Below are 16551 nucleotides of genomic sequence, written 5' to 3'. Positions count from 1 at the left end.
GTAGTTTAAGCTAAGGGTTTGTAAAGCATATCAGATTTATGCTAATGCAAGCTAGCTACAATCACAATTTGTCTTATTTTGCTATTAATAAAAATTAACGTTGACATAATCTACTTTCGAATTATAACTCAAAGGCTGCTAATTTCTGATTATAAAATATAAATGTACACGTTTATGACAAACCTTCGCGTTTCTTTCCGGTAGAAAGACTTCATCCCCCATCATGCACTGCACTGCCATTTGCAGGAGCACGAGCGGCCAATGAAACGGAAAAGGGTGCAAATCTGCCATCCTTCAAAGTAAAATTCATCAACAACCCAAAACATTATTTTTGTTCGTTTTGCAACAGGCATCAAATACGGAGATTATGTGAAAATCCGTACTGTGTTAGTGTTAAATAAAGTTATTATTTTACTACTAATAATGATGGGCGGCTAACACAAAAATAAAAGACTCAGCAGGCAAATATAGTACGTAACATTACAAGTACTTACAAAACCATACTGGACACATAGTGGAATCAAACAGGCTCAATTGTTTTGTTTTTATATACAAACCAACCTGTTCGCTGCTAAAGCCCTGTTTTTCCATCCAAAACGTAAATCACCATTTGAAATAAAACGCTTATTTTATTTTGAATGTCATACCCGGATGCGGTGGCGTTAATCTTGCCGCCTTCCAGCGGGCCGTTATTTCAGTGATTGGCGTACCCAATCTGGACTCTCCATCGGGTTTCGATGCTGTGATTCCGTGCCGAGGTTCTGCTGCGGGTCTCGGCCGGGTCAGAGGGCTTCCTCGCCGGAGTTGAAGGAGCAGATGCAGCCGGGCGACGACGCGCTGTTGACGGCCTGCTTCTCTCGCGTGGATGTGGACAGCTCGGTGCGCTAATCTCATTTTGGACTCGAACCAGCAAACGCTGTGGACCAGTGGGACCCTACAGAACCCAAACAGAATCGGGTGACTGTGACGATGATGGTGCTGATGGAGATTGGACTGTAAAACGTGAGTAGGGGCGGTGACCTTTCACCCTTTCACCTTACCGCTATAATCAAGGCTGGTTTTGCTAATTCATTAAATTTATTTTATCATTCTTAAATTACGACAACATTCAAATGTCAATCAGCACAATTAAGATTGATTTTTTTTGTGTATAATAATTTTTTTTATTGTTTAAAAGTGAAAAAAGTAAACGTGCCAGGAATGCCTGAACCAACATGGCCGACAAGACCGCGCCACGCTGCCAGCTGAGGTTGGAGTGGGTGCACGGCTACCGAGGTCACCAGTGTCGCAACAACCTGTTCTACACCGCCGGCAAGGAACTGGTTTACTTTGTGGCCGGGGTGGGCGTGGTCTACAACGCCAGAGAGCATGCCCAGAAGTTCTACCTGGGACACAACGATGACATCATCAGGTAAATATCCTGCGGTCACGTGACCGGCTCTCATTGGGGTCACTCATGTTGTGTTCTCCCGCAGCCTGGCGCTCCATCCCGACAAAGTCCAAGTGGCAACGGGTCAGGTGGGAAAAGAGCCGTACATCTGTGTGTGGGACACGTACGCCATGCAGACGGTCTCCATCTTGCGTGACGTGCACACGCACGGCGTTGCCTGTCTGGCGTTTGATGCTGACGGACAGGTAAGGGAAAACGCCTACGCGGTCATGTGACTGGAACGATGCTACATCATGTGCTGTGTCGTCATAGCGACTGGCCTCGGTGGGTCTCGACGCCAAGAACACCTTGTGTGTGTGGGACTGGAAGAGAGGACGAGTCCTCGCCACGGCGACTGGCCACTCGGACAGAGTACGAGTCATGTGACTAGTCCTCAAAACGTGGCGTTCTTGATCCTTTTTTTTTTATATCATTCCGCAGATTTTCGACGTGGCCTGGGATCTCTTTGTTTCCAGTCGATTGGTCAGCTGCGGCGTCAAACACATCAAGGTGGGCGGGGCCTAACATGTAGCATCTTTGCTAGGTGTGTGACAAAGCAAACTTTATTGTCGGTCTGCTTCAGTTCTGGACTTTGTGCGGAAACGCTTTGACTCCCAAGAGAGGAATTTTCGGGAAAACGGGCGACCTTCAGACCATCTTGTGTGTCGCCACCGCCAAGGAGCAGACCACTTACTCGGGCGCGCTCAATGGCGACGTGTACGTGTGGCGAGGGATCTCCCTGGTCAGGACGATACAGGCAGCACACGGAGTACGCACACACACACACAAACATAAACAGGAAGTGATGTCGATGCGGAAAATGTAGCTTCATTTCGTTTCAGGCGGGGATCTTCAGCATGCACGCCTGTGAGGAAGGTTTTGCGACCGGAGGGCGAGACGGTTGCGTGCGACTGTGGGACGTCGACTTCAAACCCATCACCAAAATCGACCTTCGAGAAGCCGAGCAGGGATACAAAGGTCGGGATTCGAACGTCAGCCGTCTGAGTATCACTCGACGTCACGCTGGTTTTCACGCCGTTTCAGGTCTGTCCATCCGCAGCGTCTGCTGGAAGGCCGACCGTATTCTGGCGGGGACGCAGGACAGCGAGATCTTCGAGGTCATGGTCCGGGAGCGGGACAAACCGGTTCTGCTGATGCAGGGTCACAGTGAGGGTGAACTCTGGGCGCTGGACCTCCATCCTAAACAACCCGTCGCTGTCACCGGGAGCGACGACCGCTCCGTCAGGTGAGCCGCTTCGCTTCTGTCACCCGTCGTCACCTGTGGGTTTGACGTCACTTCCTGTGTTTCTCCGAGGCTGTGGAGTCTTCCGGATCGAACCCTGCTGGCTCGCTGCAACATGGAGGAATCGGTGCGAAGTGTTTCCTTCAACAATGACGGATCTCAGCTGGCTTTGGGAATGAAGGATGGCTCCTTCACGGTCCTGCGAGTCAGGTGAGCTCGGGGCACACCCCGAACTGGTGGCCAGCCAATCACAGGGCACATATAGACAAACAACCATTTTTCGGGCGAGCCAGCCAATCACAGGGCACATATAGAAAAAACAATCATTCTTCGGGCGAGCCGGCCAATCTCAGGGCACATATAGACAAACAACAATTTTTCGGGCGAGCCAGCCAATCACAGGGCACATATAGACAAACAACCGTTTTTCGGGCGAGCCAGCCAATCACAGGGCACATATAGACAAACAACCGTTTTTCAGGCGAGCCAGCCAATCACCGGGCACATATAGACAAACAACCGTTTTTCGGGCGAGCCAGCCAATCACCGGGCACATGTAGACAAACAACCATTCTTCGGGCGAGCCAGCCAATCACAGGGCACATATAGACAAACAACCATTCTTCGGGCGAGCCGGCCAATCTCAGGGCACATACTATAGACAAACAACCATTTTTCGGGCGAGCCAGCCAATCACCGGGCACATATAGACAAACAACCGTTTTTCGGGCGAGCCAGCCAATCACAGGGCACATATAGACAAACAACCGTTTTTCGGGCGAGCCAGCCAATCACAGGGCACATATAGACAAACAACCATTCTTCGGGCGAGCCAGCCAATCTCAGGGCACATATAGACAAACAACCGTTTTTCGGGCGAGCCAGCCAATCACAGGGCACATATAGAAAAAACAACCATTCTTCGGGCGAGCCAGCCAATCACAGGGCACATATAGAAAAAAACAACCATTCTTCGGGCGAGCCAGCCAATCACAGGGCACATATAGAAAAAACAATCATTCTTCGGGCGAGCCAGCCAATCTCAGGGCACATATAGACAAACAACAATTTTTCGGGCGAGCCAGCCAATCACAGGGCACATATAGACAAACAACCGTTTTTCGGGCGAGCCAGCCAATCACAGAGCACATATAGACAAACAACCGTTTTTCGGGCGAGCCAGCCAATCACAGGGCACATATAGACAAACAACCGTTTTTCGGGCGAGCCAGCCAATCACCGGGCACATATAGACAAACAACCGTTTTTCGGGCGAGCCAGCCAATCACCGGGCACATATAGAAAAAACAACCATTCTTCGGGCGAGCCAGCCAATCACAGGGCACATATAGACAAACAACCATTCTTCGGGCGAGCCAGCCAATCACTGGGCACATATAGACAAGCAACCATTCTTCGGGCGAGCCAGCCAATCTCAGGGCACATATAGACAAACAACCATTCTTCGGGCGAGCCAGCCAATCACAGGGCACATATAGACAAACAACCGTTTTTCGGGCGACCCAGCCAATCACAGGGCACATATAGAAAAAACAACCATTCTTCGGGCGAGCCTGCCAATCACAGGGCACATATAGACAAACAATCATTCTTCGGGCGAGCCAGCCAATCACAGGGCACATAGACTTTTTCTGTTGTCTTATTTAACTCTGATTCTTAGCATATTCGAATATGTCACATGACGCAAGCACGGAGGTAAAAGCGAATCGAGAAGGTCACATGACGCCGCTTGTGACCTCAGGGACATGACGGAAGTGGTGCACATCAAGGACCGCAAGGAGGTCATACACGAGCTCAAGTTTTCGCCAGACGGCTCCTTTTTGGCGGTGGGGTCCAACGACGGCGTCGTCGACATCTACGCCGTCGCCCAGCGATTTAAAAAAGTGGGCGAGTGCGGCCATTCCACTTCGTTCATCACCCACCTGGACTGGTCTGTGGATTCTCGTTTCCTGCAAACTAACGACGGCGCTGGAGAACGTCTCTTTTACCGGATGCCTGGTACTCGGTACTTCTTTATTCGGTGTATTTATCCCGATAATGACCTTGAACGTGTGTACTGCAGGTAAAATGCTATCCAAGGAAGAGGCCAAGGGGATCCACTGGATGACGTGGACCGGGGTCCTGGGCCCGGAGGTAAACAGCATCTGGCCCAAATACTCGAACCTCACCAACGTCAACTCTGTGGATGCCAACTACAGCAGCGCCGTGCTGGTGACCGGCGACGACCTCGGTCTTGTTAAACTCTTCAGGTTCCCGTGTCTCAAGAAAGGTCGGCTAAACGTTAGCCGCGTTTGACGTTTTTACGTTTTCACGTTCCTACGATTTTATTTCTTCTACCTTCAAACAGGCGCCAAATTCAAGAAGTACATCGGTCACTCCGCACATGTGACCAACGTTCGATGGTCCAATGACCTGCAGTGGGTCATCAGTACCGGTGGTGCCGATCACGCCGTCTTCCAGTGGCGGTTCCTACCCGAGGGCGTTATGAATGGCGTCCTGGAACCCCTTCTCCAAGGTAAAAGGTCCTCTGGATTTGGACCAGTACCTCCTAAGAGTCTATCAACATGTGTCCACATTTCCTGGTCGTAGAAGGCTATGCGGACTCCAACAGTGGCGACTCGGATTCAGACGTTTCCGACGTGCCGGAGATCGACTCGGACATCGAGCAGGAATCTCAGCACAACTATGAGCGTCAGGTGATTACACGGAATGTGGACGTGGAAGCCGTTAAAGTCTCCTTTGTGTGTTAGATTCCGTGTTTGTGGCTGCAGGTGTACAAGGACGACCTCCCGCAGCTGCGGAGGAAGCTGATTGGTTCCCTAAAGAGGCAGAAAGCTCCGGAGGAGGGGCTTCGCCTGCAGTTTGTTCACGGGTAAACTTCTTTACCAAAATAGATAACGAGTGAGCGCATTGACGATAAAGACAACTTTGACCGATACCTTGCAGGTACCGCGGCTTCGACTGTCGGAACAACCTGTTCTACAGTCAGACTGGGGAGGTGGTCTACCATGTGGCCGCCGTGGCGGTGGTCTACAACCGCCTGCAGCACAGTCAGAGGTTCTACCAGGGCCACGACGACGACATCCTCAGCCTCACCGTGCACCCGCTGAAAGACTATGCGGCCACTGCACAGGTACGTGCGGCCACTCGGCACCGTACTTCCGGATTGATAGTCTGGAGTTGTCCTATCTCGTTAGACTAGAGCTGTTCCTGGTAATGGTAATGGTAATGGTAATGGTTTAATTTCATTTGAACATGCATCAGATTACAATTGAATGCATCCCATAATCAGTTCCCAGTTCCACATGTCCAAAAGGAGTAGGAAGAAGCAAAGCTTATTAAATCCTACCCCTCCATCTGGTAGTTTTACAATCACTAACTGTTACATTTGTTCACTTCCTGCTTTCCTCATATAGTTTAAGTATATTTTTATTTTTCATTAACAATTTTATTTATTTAGTTGTATTAGTGATTTTATTTATTTTTATTTAAAAATAAAAATGTGTATTATATTTTTATTATTTTATTTTATTATTTAATTCTTATTTTTACATTTGTTCACTTCCTGCTTTCCTAATATAGTTTAAGTATTTTTTTAATTAACAATTTTATTTGTTTTTATTTAAAAATAAAAATGTGTATTATATTTGTATTTTTTTATTTTTTATTATTCTTATCCTTATTTTTTTATTAAAAAAAGTGTTATATTATTATTAATAAATGTATTTTATTTTATTAAATTGTAATTATTTTTATTTTATTATTTAATTCTTATTCTTACATTTGTTCACTTCCTGCTTTCCTAATATAGTTTAAGTATTTTTTATTTTTTATTAACAATTTTATTAGTTTTTATTTAAAAATAAAAAAAATTATTATATTTGTATTTTTTTATTTTTTATTATTCTTATCCTTATTATTTTTTATTTTTGTTTTTGTTTTTGTTTAGTTTGATTCCACATACTAAAGCCTGCTTGGCTGAGAGGCAAATAACCATATAACAATAACAACAGTCAACAGTAGCGATGGATTCAATGCCCTGAGAAATCTTCCACTAGTGTTTCTGATGGGATGTGTGTGCTTAGGTGGGCCGGGACCCCGCCATCCACGTCTGGGACATCCCCACTCTGAAATGTCTGTCGCTGCTCAAAGGTCACCACAGCAAAGGAGTTTGTGCGCTTGACTTCACAGGTACTTCACACCACTATTGTTAAACGACTCGCGACTCGTTATCGCCGTCTTTCCAGATGTTGATGATTTTTGTTGATGTTCGGTAGCGGATGGTAAGAGTTTGGTGTCCGTCGGAATCGATGAATTTCACTCCATCGTCATCTGGGATTGGAAGAAAGGCGAACGACTTGCTAAAACCAGGTATCAAGTCTCAAGTCTTTCACTGTCAAATGAACGCAGTCCTACACCCGGTCTTGGTCTTCTGCAGGGGCCACAAGGACAAGGTTTTTGTGGTGAAGAGTAATCCGTTCAGGATGGACAAGCTGGTGACGTTGGGGATGAAACACATCAAGTTCTGGCAGCACTCAGGTTATGGTGGAATCATTAGCATCCAGCTGCTAATAGGCTAATTAGCGATCTAGTCTTCATTGTCTATAAAGCCGGGAAGGATGCTAGATAATTAGCTTCTTGTGGTTGAAGAAATGACTTCTTTCCAACCAGGCGGCGGTCTGACATTCAAACGTGGGATTTTCGGGAACCTCGGCAAGCAGGAGACGATGATGTCGGCGTGTTACGGTCGCTCGGAGGACTTCGTCTTCTCAGGGGCGACAAATGGCGACGTTTACATCTGGAGAGAGACAACACTCGTGAAGACCGTCAAGGCCCACGACGGTCCCGTGTTTGCCATGTGCTCCCTGGACAAGGTCACATATTTGATGTCGCCTCACAGATGAGATGCGTCAATCAACGGCATGGTGTTCTCTGTCCAGGGTTTCGTGACAGGCGGGAAAGACGGCGTGGTGGAACTCTGGGATGACATGTTTGAAAGATGCCTGAAGACCTACGCCATCAAGAGGGCGCTTCTATCGCCGTCCTCCAAAGGTTGGGACGCTGTGGTTTGGTTGTGTCACGTGTCTGGTTGCATCACACGTTCGGTTCAGTTTTTTTTTTTTTTTTGGGTTTTAACTTCTTTAATTTTAATTTTAACTTCAGTAATTTTAATTTTAATTTTTTGTCACGTACCAAAGTACGAGGTGATATGACCGTGACCATATGACCATCAAGAGGGCGCTTCTATCGCCGTCCTCCAAAGGTGGGACGCCGTGGTTTGGTTGTGTCACGTGTCTGGTTGCATCACACGTTTTTTTTTTTTGGTTTTAACTTTATTAATTTTAATTTTAATTTTAAAACTGGTTCGGTTTTAAAACTGGTTGCATCACACGTTCGGTTAACTAATTTTAATTTTAATTTTAATTTTAATTTTAATTTTAATTTTAATTTTAATTTTAATTTTAATTTTAATTTTAATTTTAATTTTAATTTTAAAACTGGTTCGGTTGTGTCACATGTCTGGTTGCATCACACGTTCAATTAACTAATTTTAATTTTAATTTTAATTTTAATTTTAATTTTAATTTTAATTTTAATTTTAATTTTAATTTTAATTTTAATTTTAATTTTAATTTTAATTTTAATTTTAATTTTAATTTTAATTTTAATTTTAATTTTAATTTTAATTTTAATTTTAATTTTAAAACTGGTTCGGTTGTGTCACATGTCTGGTTGCATCACACGTTCAGTTAACTAATTTTAATTTTAATTTTAATTTTAATTTTAATTTTAATTTTAATTTTAAAACTGGTTCGGTTGTGTCACATGTCTGGTTGCATCACACGTTCAGTTAATTTTAATTTTAATTTTAATTTTAATTTTAATTTTAATTTTAATTTTAATTTTAATTTTAATTTTAATTTTAATTTTAATTTTAATTTTAATTTTAAAACTGGTTCGGTTGTGTCACATGTCTGGTTGCATCACACGTTCAATTAATTTTAATTTTAATTTTAATTTTAATTTTAATTTTAATTTTAATTTTAATTTTAAAACCGTGGTTCGGTCGTGTCACGTGGTCGCATCACACGTTGGGTCTTGTCCCACCAGGCCTGCTGCTGGAAGACAACCCGTCCATCAGAGCCATCACTCTGGGTCACGGCCACATTCTGGTGGGGACCAAGAACGGAGAAATTTTGGAGATTGACAAGAGCGGCCCAATGACACTGCTGGTTCAGGTCTGATGACGTCCAAGGACAAATGCGACAAACAGGAAGCTGACGCTTGTTTGTGTTCAGGGTCACATGGAAGGCGAGGTTTGGGGTTTGGCCACTCACCCGCTACTTCCTGTCTGCGCCACCGTTGGCGATGACAAAACCCTGCGTATGTGGGAGCTGTCAGCCAATCACCGCATGGTTGCCGTGCGTAAGCTTAAAAAAGGTACATCAGGAAAAACTCATGGTTCACGAACCTTTAAGTGATCGGTGGCGTCTGTGGGTCAGGTGGGCGGTGCTGCGCCTTCTCGCCAGATGGCAAAGTGCTAGCGGTGGGCCTGAACGATGGCAGCTTCCTGGTTGTGAACGCCGATACGTTGGAGGACATGGTGACCTTCCATCACCGGCGAGAGCTCATCTCCGACATACGCTTCTCCCAAGGTACCTGAAGTAGCACGCAGACGGGGATGGGGGTCACTAACTTTTTTTACGGGCCACGTTTCAGACGCAGGGAAGTACCTGGCCGTGGCGTCGCAGGACTCCTTCGTGGACATCTACAACGTGCTGACCAGCAAGAGAGTCGGTATCTGTAAAGGAGTCGGTAGCTTCATCACTCACGTGGATTGGGACTCCCGAGGTCAGAACGGCGTTGTAGCTTACTAGCATGCTAACTGTTATTAAAACGGGTATACTTCCTGTTTCGGTCCTGACAGGAAAACTTCTGCAGATCAACACTGGGAACAAAGAGCAACTTTTCTTTGAGGCGCCAAGAGGACGCAAACAGAACATCAGCACGGCCGAGGTATGCTAGCCTCCATTTTAAGGTTTTGTTATGGTCTTGTTTTCACGCCGCTTTTCTTTTTTAAACCAGTTTGACAAACTGGACTGGGCCAGCTGGACTTCAGTTTTAGGTCCGACCTGCGAGGGAATATGGCCAACGTATGGATTTGTGAACGCCGCCTCGCTCACTAAAGACCGTAAACTGCTCGCCACCGGAGACGACTTCGGGTATCTGAAGCTCTTCAGCTTCCCGTGCAGGGTGAGGCACGACCGATGGTTTTCTATTCACTTTGAGGTTTTCTATTCACGCGGTCTTCGCTTTTTAGGGTCAGTTTGCCAAATTCAAGAAGTACGTGGCTCACAGCGCCAATGTGACCAATGTCCGCTGGGCCAATGACGACGCCACGTTGCTGTCAGTGGGTGGGGCCGACACGGCGCTCATGATCTGGACCAGAGAACCTCCAGGTCATAAAGAGAGCAAAGTCGTCGACAGCGAAGAGTCCGACAATGACACAGAGGAGGACGGAGGTCACACTGTTCCATTTGATTTAAAAAAAAAAAACAAAAAAACTTTATGTGTTACTGGAAGACTCATGTAATTTTAATTTTGGTTCAGTTTTTGTTTTATATTTGGTTTTAACTTCTTTTATTTTAATTTTAGTCACATGCCGATTTTAATTTTAATTTCGGTTCAGTTTTTTTTTAATATATGGTTTTAAGTTTTTTAATTTTAATTACGTACCGATTTTAATTTTAATTTCGCTTCAGTTTTTTTTATATTTGGTTTTAACTTTTTTTATTTTTATTTCGCTTCAGTTTTTGTTTTATATTTGGTTTTAACTTCTTTAATTTTAATTTTAGTCACATACCAATTTTAATTTTGGTTCATTTTTTTAATATTTGGTTTTAACTTTTGTAATTTTGGTTCAGTTTTTTTTATATATGGTTTTAACTTTTTAATTTTAATCACGTACCGATTTTAATTTCAATTCAGTTTTTTATATGTTTTAATTTTAATTTTAGTCACGTACCAATTTTAATTTTAATTTTAATTTTAATTTTAATTTTAATTTTAATTTTAATTTTAATTTTAATTTTAATTTTAATTTTAATTTTAATTTTAATTTTAATTTCAGGAGGACAGAGGTCACACTGTCTGTTCCATTGATTTTTTTAAAAAACTATGTGTTACTGGAAGACTCATGTACATACTTATGATGTCATCAGGCTATGACAGCGATGTGGCGCGGGAGAAGGCAGTGGACTACGTGACCAAGGTCTACTCCTCCAGCATCAGGAAGATGACAGGAACTAAACCTCACCTGCAGCACAAGGAACTTCCTGTCGATGAGAGGTACCCGCTGATCAATGGTTGGCCATGTTCTTGAGTTTGGTCTCATTCCGGTTTTCAACGTTCCCAGACCTTCAGTGAGTCGAGCAACACCACAGCCTGAGAAACTTCTGAAGAACAACGTGACCAAGATGAAGAAAGCAGTGGAAGTCAGTATCCGGTTCTGTGTCCGTTTTCCGGTCTCAACCTTTTGACAGTCTTGTCCCCGTTTTTTTGTCTTAGGAACTTCAATTGGAGCACGTTTTTGGCTACAGAGGCTTTGACTGCCGCAATAACCTTCATTACCTCAACGACGGCGCCGACATAATCTTCCACACCGCCGCTGCCGTGGTGATCCAGAACCTGTCTTCCGGTTGGTAAATCTCTCACCGCCGGCGTTCCACGAGTAAACATTCCAACATTCCAACATCCCAACAGGAACTCAGAGTTTCTATCTGGAGCACACAGACGACATTCTCTGCCTGACCGTCAACCAGCATCCCAAATACCAAAACGTCATCGCCACGGGGCAGATCGGTGAGTCCAAACGTGGCGCCGGGAACCGCCGGGTACGCGGTCGTCCACGCGGTCGTCCTCGCCACTGGCACATCACATTTTTTTAACCATTGCTGCATGACCTTGGCTGCTTTTGGCCCATGGCGCTTGTCTTTTCTTGCTTCCTTGTTGTCTCCGCCCCTTCATCAGGTGACATCACGGACCTGCCAGGTAAGACGTGCATCACTTGGCGTGATCATCCGCTATGTGCGCACTTGATGTGTCTCACGTTTGTGTTGTTTGTGTAGAAGCTGACATGTCGGGTGAGTATCCCGGGGTCCGGGTCCCTGTTCAGGTTCTGCTCGCCTCATGCTCGCCATGTCAACACGCACATGAGAACAACATTCATGCAAGCAGACGCAGCTTAGCATGTTCACTTTAAAAACAAGGACAACGAATACGCGCTAGTTATTGGTGTTGGCATCGGGCGCTAGCAAGAGTTAGCGTCTTGTCTGTGATTCCGACGTGGAAACATTTGCGGCATGATTGGAAATCGGTTTACATGTCGTCGGTGCTAGCATGGCCCTGAAGCGAGCTAGCGTAGCTTAGCATCTAGAGTGCTATGATAAGAATTTGTGGTTGTTCTGCCTGAATGATGAACGTGTGAAGAGCATGGTCACACAGGAGACGCCGTTTGTCCACGCCAGGACTTGTCCACGAATATTTTTTATCGAATTAGCTCAGTGTTGCTAATAAAGATGCTAATAAATGTTTGGTTCTATTGGATAATTGGCTGCCCGAAGAGTCCAAAAGAGACAGATGTTACAGAACCAGTGTGATCATGTAGCATGTCCCAGTCCACACACCCATTAGCATCATCTGCTTTGATGGTTTTTGGTTTTTTGGTTCTTGGTTCTTGGTCCGGTAGTTGATGTGATCTTGAACTCCGTTTGAAGCCTCTGGTCTTGAATTGCTGTGACTTTGTGCTGCTGTGGTTCCTTGGGTCCTGGAGAACTGACTTTTGGTTTTTACAGTTCTGGTCTCTCGTCACAGGCTTTGCGCCTTCAATCCACGTGTGGGACGCCATGACCAAGCAGACTCTGTCCATCCTGCGTTGCTCCCATGCTAAAGGTGTGGGCTACGTTAACTTTAGCGCTACTGGGAAGCTTCTGCTGTCTGTAGGGGTGGAACCTGAACATGTGATCACGGTGTGGAGGTGGCAGGAAGGTAAGAACCATTCCTCCGTGGAGTGGGGTTTCTGGTTCACAGTGTTTTTATTATGATTATTATTACCGTATTATGATTATTATACACCCTGGACTGGTGGCCAATCACAGGGCACATATAGACAAACAACCATTCACACTACGAGTAAATTGGTAGTTTGAGCTCAAATGGGGAATTTAACCATCTCTGCGTCTAACTAGACGATGCAGTGTCGGCAGACGTTGCGCGTAAATGTCGAAAAGCTAACGCAAAACTGAAACGATTTGAAAAGGCGCAAAAATCTAAATTTTGAATGAAAAACGAGTCATTCGGAAGCTGAAGCTGGACTGAAATGCTGTGGAAATATGCTAAAACGTAGAATGAAAGTACGAGTAAATTGGTAGTTTGAGCTCAAATGGGGAATTGAACCATCTCTTGGTGCAACTAGATGATGCAATGTCAGCAGATGTTGCGTGTAAATGTCGAAAAGCTAACGCAAAACTGAAACGCTTTGAAAAGGCGCAAAAATCGAAATTTTGAATGCAAAACGAGTCGTTCGGAAGCTGAAGCTGGACTGAAATGCTGTGGAAAGTACGAAAAGTATGAAAGTACGAGTAAATTGGTAGTTTGAGCTCAAACCGGATTTAAACAGGTATTATGCTTTTTCCGCCGTTGACATAAACGGGTTGTGGAATGACTTTTACGGGAAAACCGTGGACTTACCGTAGTTGTAAACTTTGCTATTCCAATGTTTGTTTGTATTTCGTATTTGACATGGAAACACTTGGACAGGCACCAGGATCACAAGTAAAGGTGGCCACCCTGAACGCATCTTTGTGGTGGAGTTCAGACCAGACTCGGACACCCAGTTTGTGTCGGTGGGAATCAAACACATCAAGTTTTGGACTCTGGTCGGAGGTTCGTTGGTGTACAAGAAAGGTGTGATCGGTTCCGTGGAGGACGGACGCACACAGACGATGTTGTCTGTGGCTTTTGGTGCTGTAAGTTCGAGAACGAAACTTCGTGAACCGCCGCCGGTTTTCATCGAACCGTTAAGGATGTGTCGATGTCTCGCGTAGAACAACCTGACGTTCACCGGTGCCATAAATGGAGACGTTTACGTGTGGCGGGAACACTTCCTGGTCCGGGTGGTGGCAAAGGCGCACAGTGGTCCGGTGTTCACGATGTACACCACGCTCAGGGACGGGCTCATTGTCACCGGTGGAAAAGAACGCCCGTGAGTGGATGTCCGATTCGGCGTGACCCCAACCTGAACCCGCTTTGGAAAACTCTTACTTTCTTTCCGGTGCTGGACAGGACCAAGGAAGGCGGTGCTGTCAAACTCTGGGACCAGGAGATGAAACGATGCCGAGCCTTTCAGTTGGAGACCGGCCAACCGGTGGAGAACGTCCGATCCGTCTGCAGGGGGAAGGTACGACCGACACGACAAAATTTCAGAACAGTTCTTACTCAGCTTCTGTTCCCGTGGTCCAGGGCAAGATCCTGGTAGGAACCAAAGACGGTGAGATCATCGAGGTTGGAGAAAAGAATGCCGCCTCCAACACCATGATCAATGGACACACGCAAGGCGGGATCTGGGGTTTGTCCGCTCACCCTTTTAAGGACGTCTTCATCTCGGCCAGCGATGACGGAACTATCCGTATTTGGGATCTGGCTGATAAGGTTCGGAATCACAACTGCTGTACACGGAATCCATGCGTACTATTGGTTGTTTGTGTCGTAGAAACTCCTCAACAAAGTGACTTTGGGACATCCTGCTAAGTGTGTGTCCTACAGTCCAAATGGAGAGATGGTCTCCATCGGAATGGAGAACGGAGAGTTCATTATCCTGTTGGTTAACTCGTTGAGTGTGTGGAGCAAGAAAAGAGACCGGAGCGTCACGATCCAGGACGTACGGTAGGTCCTACAGTAGAACTTTGGACCATGCTCCTCAGCAGATGTTTTCCGGATGTGATAGAAACCTAGTTTCCTTTGCTGTGCTAGCTTTAGCCCGGATAACCGCTTTCTGGCAGTGGGTTCCCTTGAAAGCGCCGTGGACTTCTACGACCTTTCTTTAGGACCGTCGCTCAACCGCATTGGGTACTGCAAAGACATTCCGGGATTCGTAATCCAGATGGACTTCTCCGCTGACAGCAAGCACATTCAGGTTGACTTTCGTTTTTTCTCCAATTTAGCTCCCTCGCTAGCTATGACCACAATTCCGTCACTGTCGTTCTCGTAGGTGTCCACCAGCACCTACACTCGACAAGTGCATGAGGTTCCTTCAGGGAAGATCGTCACAGAGCCGTTAGCGATTGAGAGGATCACTTGGGCTACCTGGACCAGGTGGGAATCGGAGAAGATTCAAAAATTCCCTGTCCTAAAATGTTTGTCTTCTGTTCAGCATCCTCGGTGACGAAGTTCTCGGGATTTGGCCACGTAACGCCGACAAGGCGGATGTCAACTGCGCCTGCGTATCCCACGCCGGCCTCAACCTGGTGACCGGAGACGACTTCGGACTCATTAAGCTCTTCGACTTCCCGTGCTCGGAAAAATTTGTACGTTGTTTAACGTCCATTTTGTTAAATGTGGATTTTTTGTTGCTAATTTGGGATATTTGGTGTGTTTTCACAGGGGAAACACAAACGTTACTTCGGTCATTCTGCTCATGTGACCAACGTCCGCTTCTCCTGCGATGACAAGTTCGTTATCAGCGCCGGTGGAAGCGACTGCAGGTGAGAAAAAAAAAAAATCAACGTCGTTGAAGCATCAAAGTCTGATTTAACTTTCTTTTTTTTTCTTCCTCCAGTTTGCTCGTGTGGAAATGTCAATAATTCCCACAATCCTCAACTCAATCCACTACGCTGAGTACAAAGGAAGTCTTTTATTGTGGCGGTGGTGATGTTAGCATGTTTCCTGCGTCAGGATGTGCCTTTTCACTCTGACCAAACAACTTTATTTAAACGTGTGGTGCTACAAAGAAGCGTGTTGAGGGCTTGTTTACCAAACACTGTGTTGATAAAAGAAGTAACAAAACAAAAATAAAATCCAATGAATTCTACCTCGATATGCGATCAATATCATATTAATAGGTAGACAATTCATGTTAGAATATTTGCCAGATTGATATTTATCAGTGATGCTAGAATAGATCTTCATGTGTTGTTGCTAGCATAATCCGTATTTCCTTGTTTTGTCTCCTGTGATTGGTTGCATGTTTCAGTCTGTCATGTGTCAACGGTGAAGTTAGCACCATTAGCAACAACATTAAGCAAATTGTAAACAGTAGCAATAATTCAAACAGATGCTAATGGTAATGAAATTATGCTACGGCAGTTTTAGCACAACTTAGATTTTTGTTATTTATTATTAAAGATTATTTTAATTCCAACATTTGATTCCAACAAAAACATAGCGGAAAGTACTCATGTTTAGCCTAGCTTAGCATAAACAACAAAATTCAAATGGAAGAGATGTTAAAATGAATTGAACTTTGTGCTAAGCTAGGCTAGCTAAGCTAAATCAGATGCCATTTTCGTGTGATTTAAGTGTTTTGTGTTGCTTCACATTGTGAATGGATTTGTTAACTAAGTTTACAGTGTGTGCAGAAATAAGACCAAATGTATTTTACAATAATATGAGACTTATTTGCATACATTGTTGTGTGTGTGTGTTGTAAATTGATTAAAGAATTTAAATAAAAATATTAAAGCAAAACTGTAGTGTGTTGTACAATTCAACAAACATATATGTCGAATAAAATGTCAATTATGAACAAAAAAGGATACGGAGAAGGATACGGAAAGCTGTAGCTCCACTCCGCGCCTGTAGA

At 44.9% G+C, this 16551-nt stretch overlaps 1 protein-coding gene and 1 long non-coding RNA gene across 9 annotated transcripts; one reads left to right on the top strand and one right to left on the bottom strand.

Annotated features, from left to right (window-relative positions):
• Positions 1-360: 360 nt before the first annotated feature.
• LOC131125886 (uncharacterized) lies at positions 361-12974 on the bottom strand. 3 transcript variants are annotated; one of them, XR_013628154.1, is made up of 4 exons: positions 11803-12974; positions 9428-11737; positions 9166-9353; positions 361-934 (listed from the first exon to the last, which is right to left on the bottom strand). It is a non-coding gene; the product is annotated as an uncharacterized LOC131125886 (long non-coding RNA). The 3 variants fall into 3 exon arrangements; XR_013628155.1 differs by having other exon boundaries at positions 9428-9629; positions 11011-12970; XR_013628153.1 differs by having other exon boundaries at positions 9428-12965.
• On the top strand, positions 668-16427 carry LOC131125828 (echinoderm microtubule-associated protein-like 6). 6 transcript variants are annotated; one of them, XM_058067778.2, is made up of 44 exons: positions 669-1002; positions 1178-1411; positions 1476-1635; positions 1703-1801; positions 1871-1939; positions 2013-2198; positions 2272-2407; positions 2474-2675; positions 2745-2882; positions 4435-4691; positions 4756-4962; positions 5041-5208; positions 5283-5389; positions 5465-5565; positions 5640-5826; positions 6779-6884; positions 6971-7064; positions 7132-7232; positions 7365-7567; positions 7634-7745; positions 8805-8932; positions 8993-9134; positions 9197-9349; positions 9414-9545; positions 9622-9710; positions 9780-9947; positions 10015-10216; positions 10916-11042; positions 11110-11188; positions 11262-11391; positions 11457-11555; positions 11724-11744; positions 11822-11836; positions 12567-12740; positions 13512-13720; positions 13799-13956; positions 14037-14151; positions 14214-14402; positions 14464-14636; positions 14724-14886; positions 14962-15065; positions 15124-15277; positions 15354-15454; positions 15529-16427. In XM_058067778.2, exons 2-44 carry the CDS (start codon positions 1215-1217, stop codon positions 15551-15553), a joined length of 5880 nt encoding a protein of 1959 aa, XP_057923761.2. In that variant the 5' UTR covers positions 669-1002; positions 1178-1214; the 3' UTR covers positions 15554-16427. The 6 variants fall into 6 exon arrangements, with proteins under 6 accessions (XP_078649742.1, XP_078649743.1, XP_078649744.1 ...); XM_078793616.1 differs by having other exon boundaries at positions 668-1002; positions 2272-2675; XM_058067787.2 differs by lacking the exon at positions 11822-11836.
• The last annotated feature ends 124 nt before the right edge of the window (positions 16428-16551 follow it).

Source organism: Doryrhamphus excisus, linkage group LG9 (assembly GCF_037039965.1).
Source record: "Doryrhamphus excisus strain RoL-2023G ecotype Guam linkage group LG9, RoL_Dexc_Guam_v1.1, whole genome shotgun sequence".
Taxonomy (NCBI): Eukaryota; Metazoa; Chordata; class Actinopteri; order Syngnathiformes; family Syngnathidae; genus Doryrhamphus; species Doryrhamphus excisus.
Note: the sequence above shows the minus strand (reverse complement) of the source record. Positions and strands in the feature narration are given on the sequence as shown.

What these genes read in the sequence shown, in the direction of transcription:
- LOC131125828 (XM_078793616.1), top strand. Translation starts at nt 1,215, where the DNA reads ATGGCCGACAAGACCGCGCCACGCTGCCAGCTGAGGTTGGAGTGGGTG. An exon ending in CGACATACGCTTCTCCCAAG is followed by an intron (nt 9,350 to 9,413) that starts GTACCTGAAGTA and finishes GCCACGTTTCAG; the next exon opens with ACGCAGGGAAGTACCTGGCC. An exon ending in CGTGGATTGGGACTCCCGAG is followed by an intron (nt 9,546 to 9,621) that starts GTCAGAACGGCG and finishes CGGTCCTGACAG; the next exon opens with GAAAACTTCTGCAGATCAAC.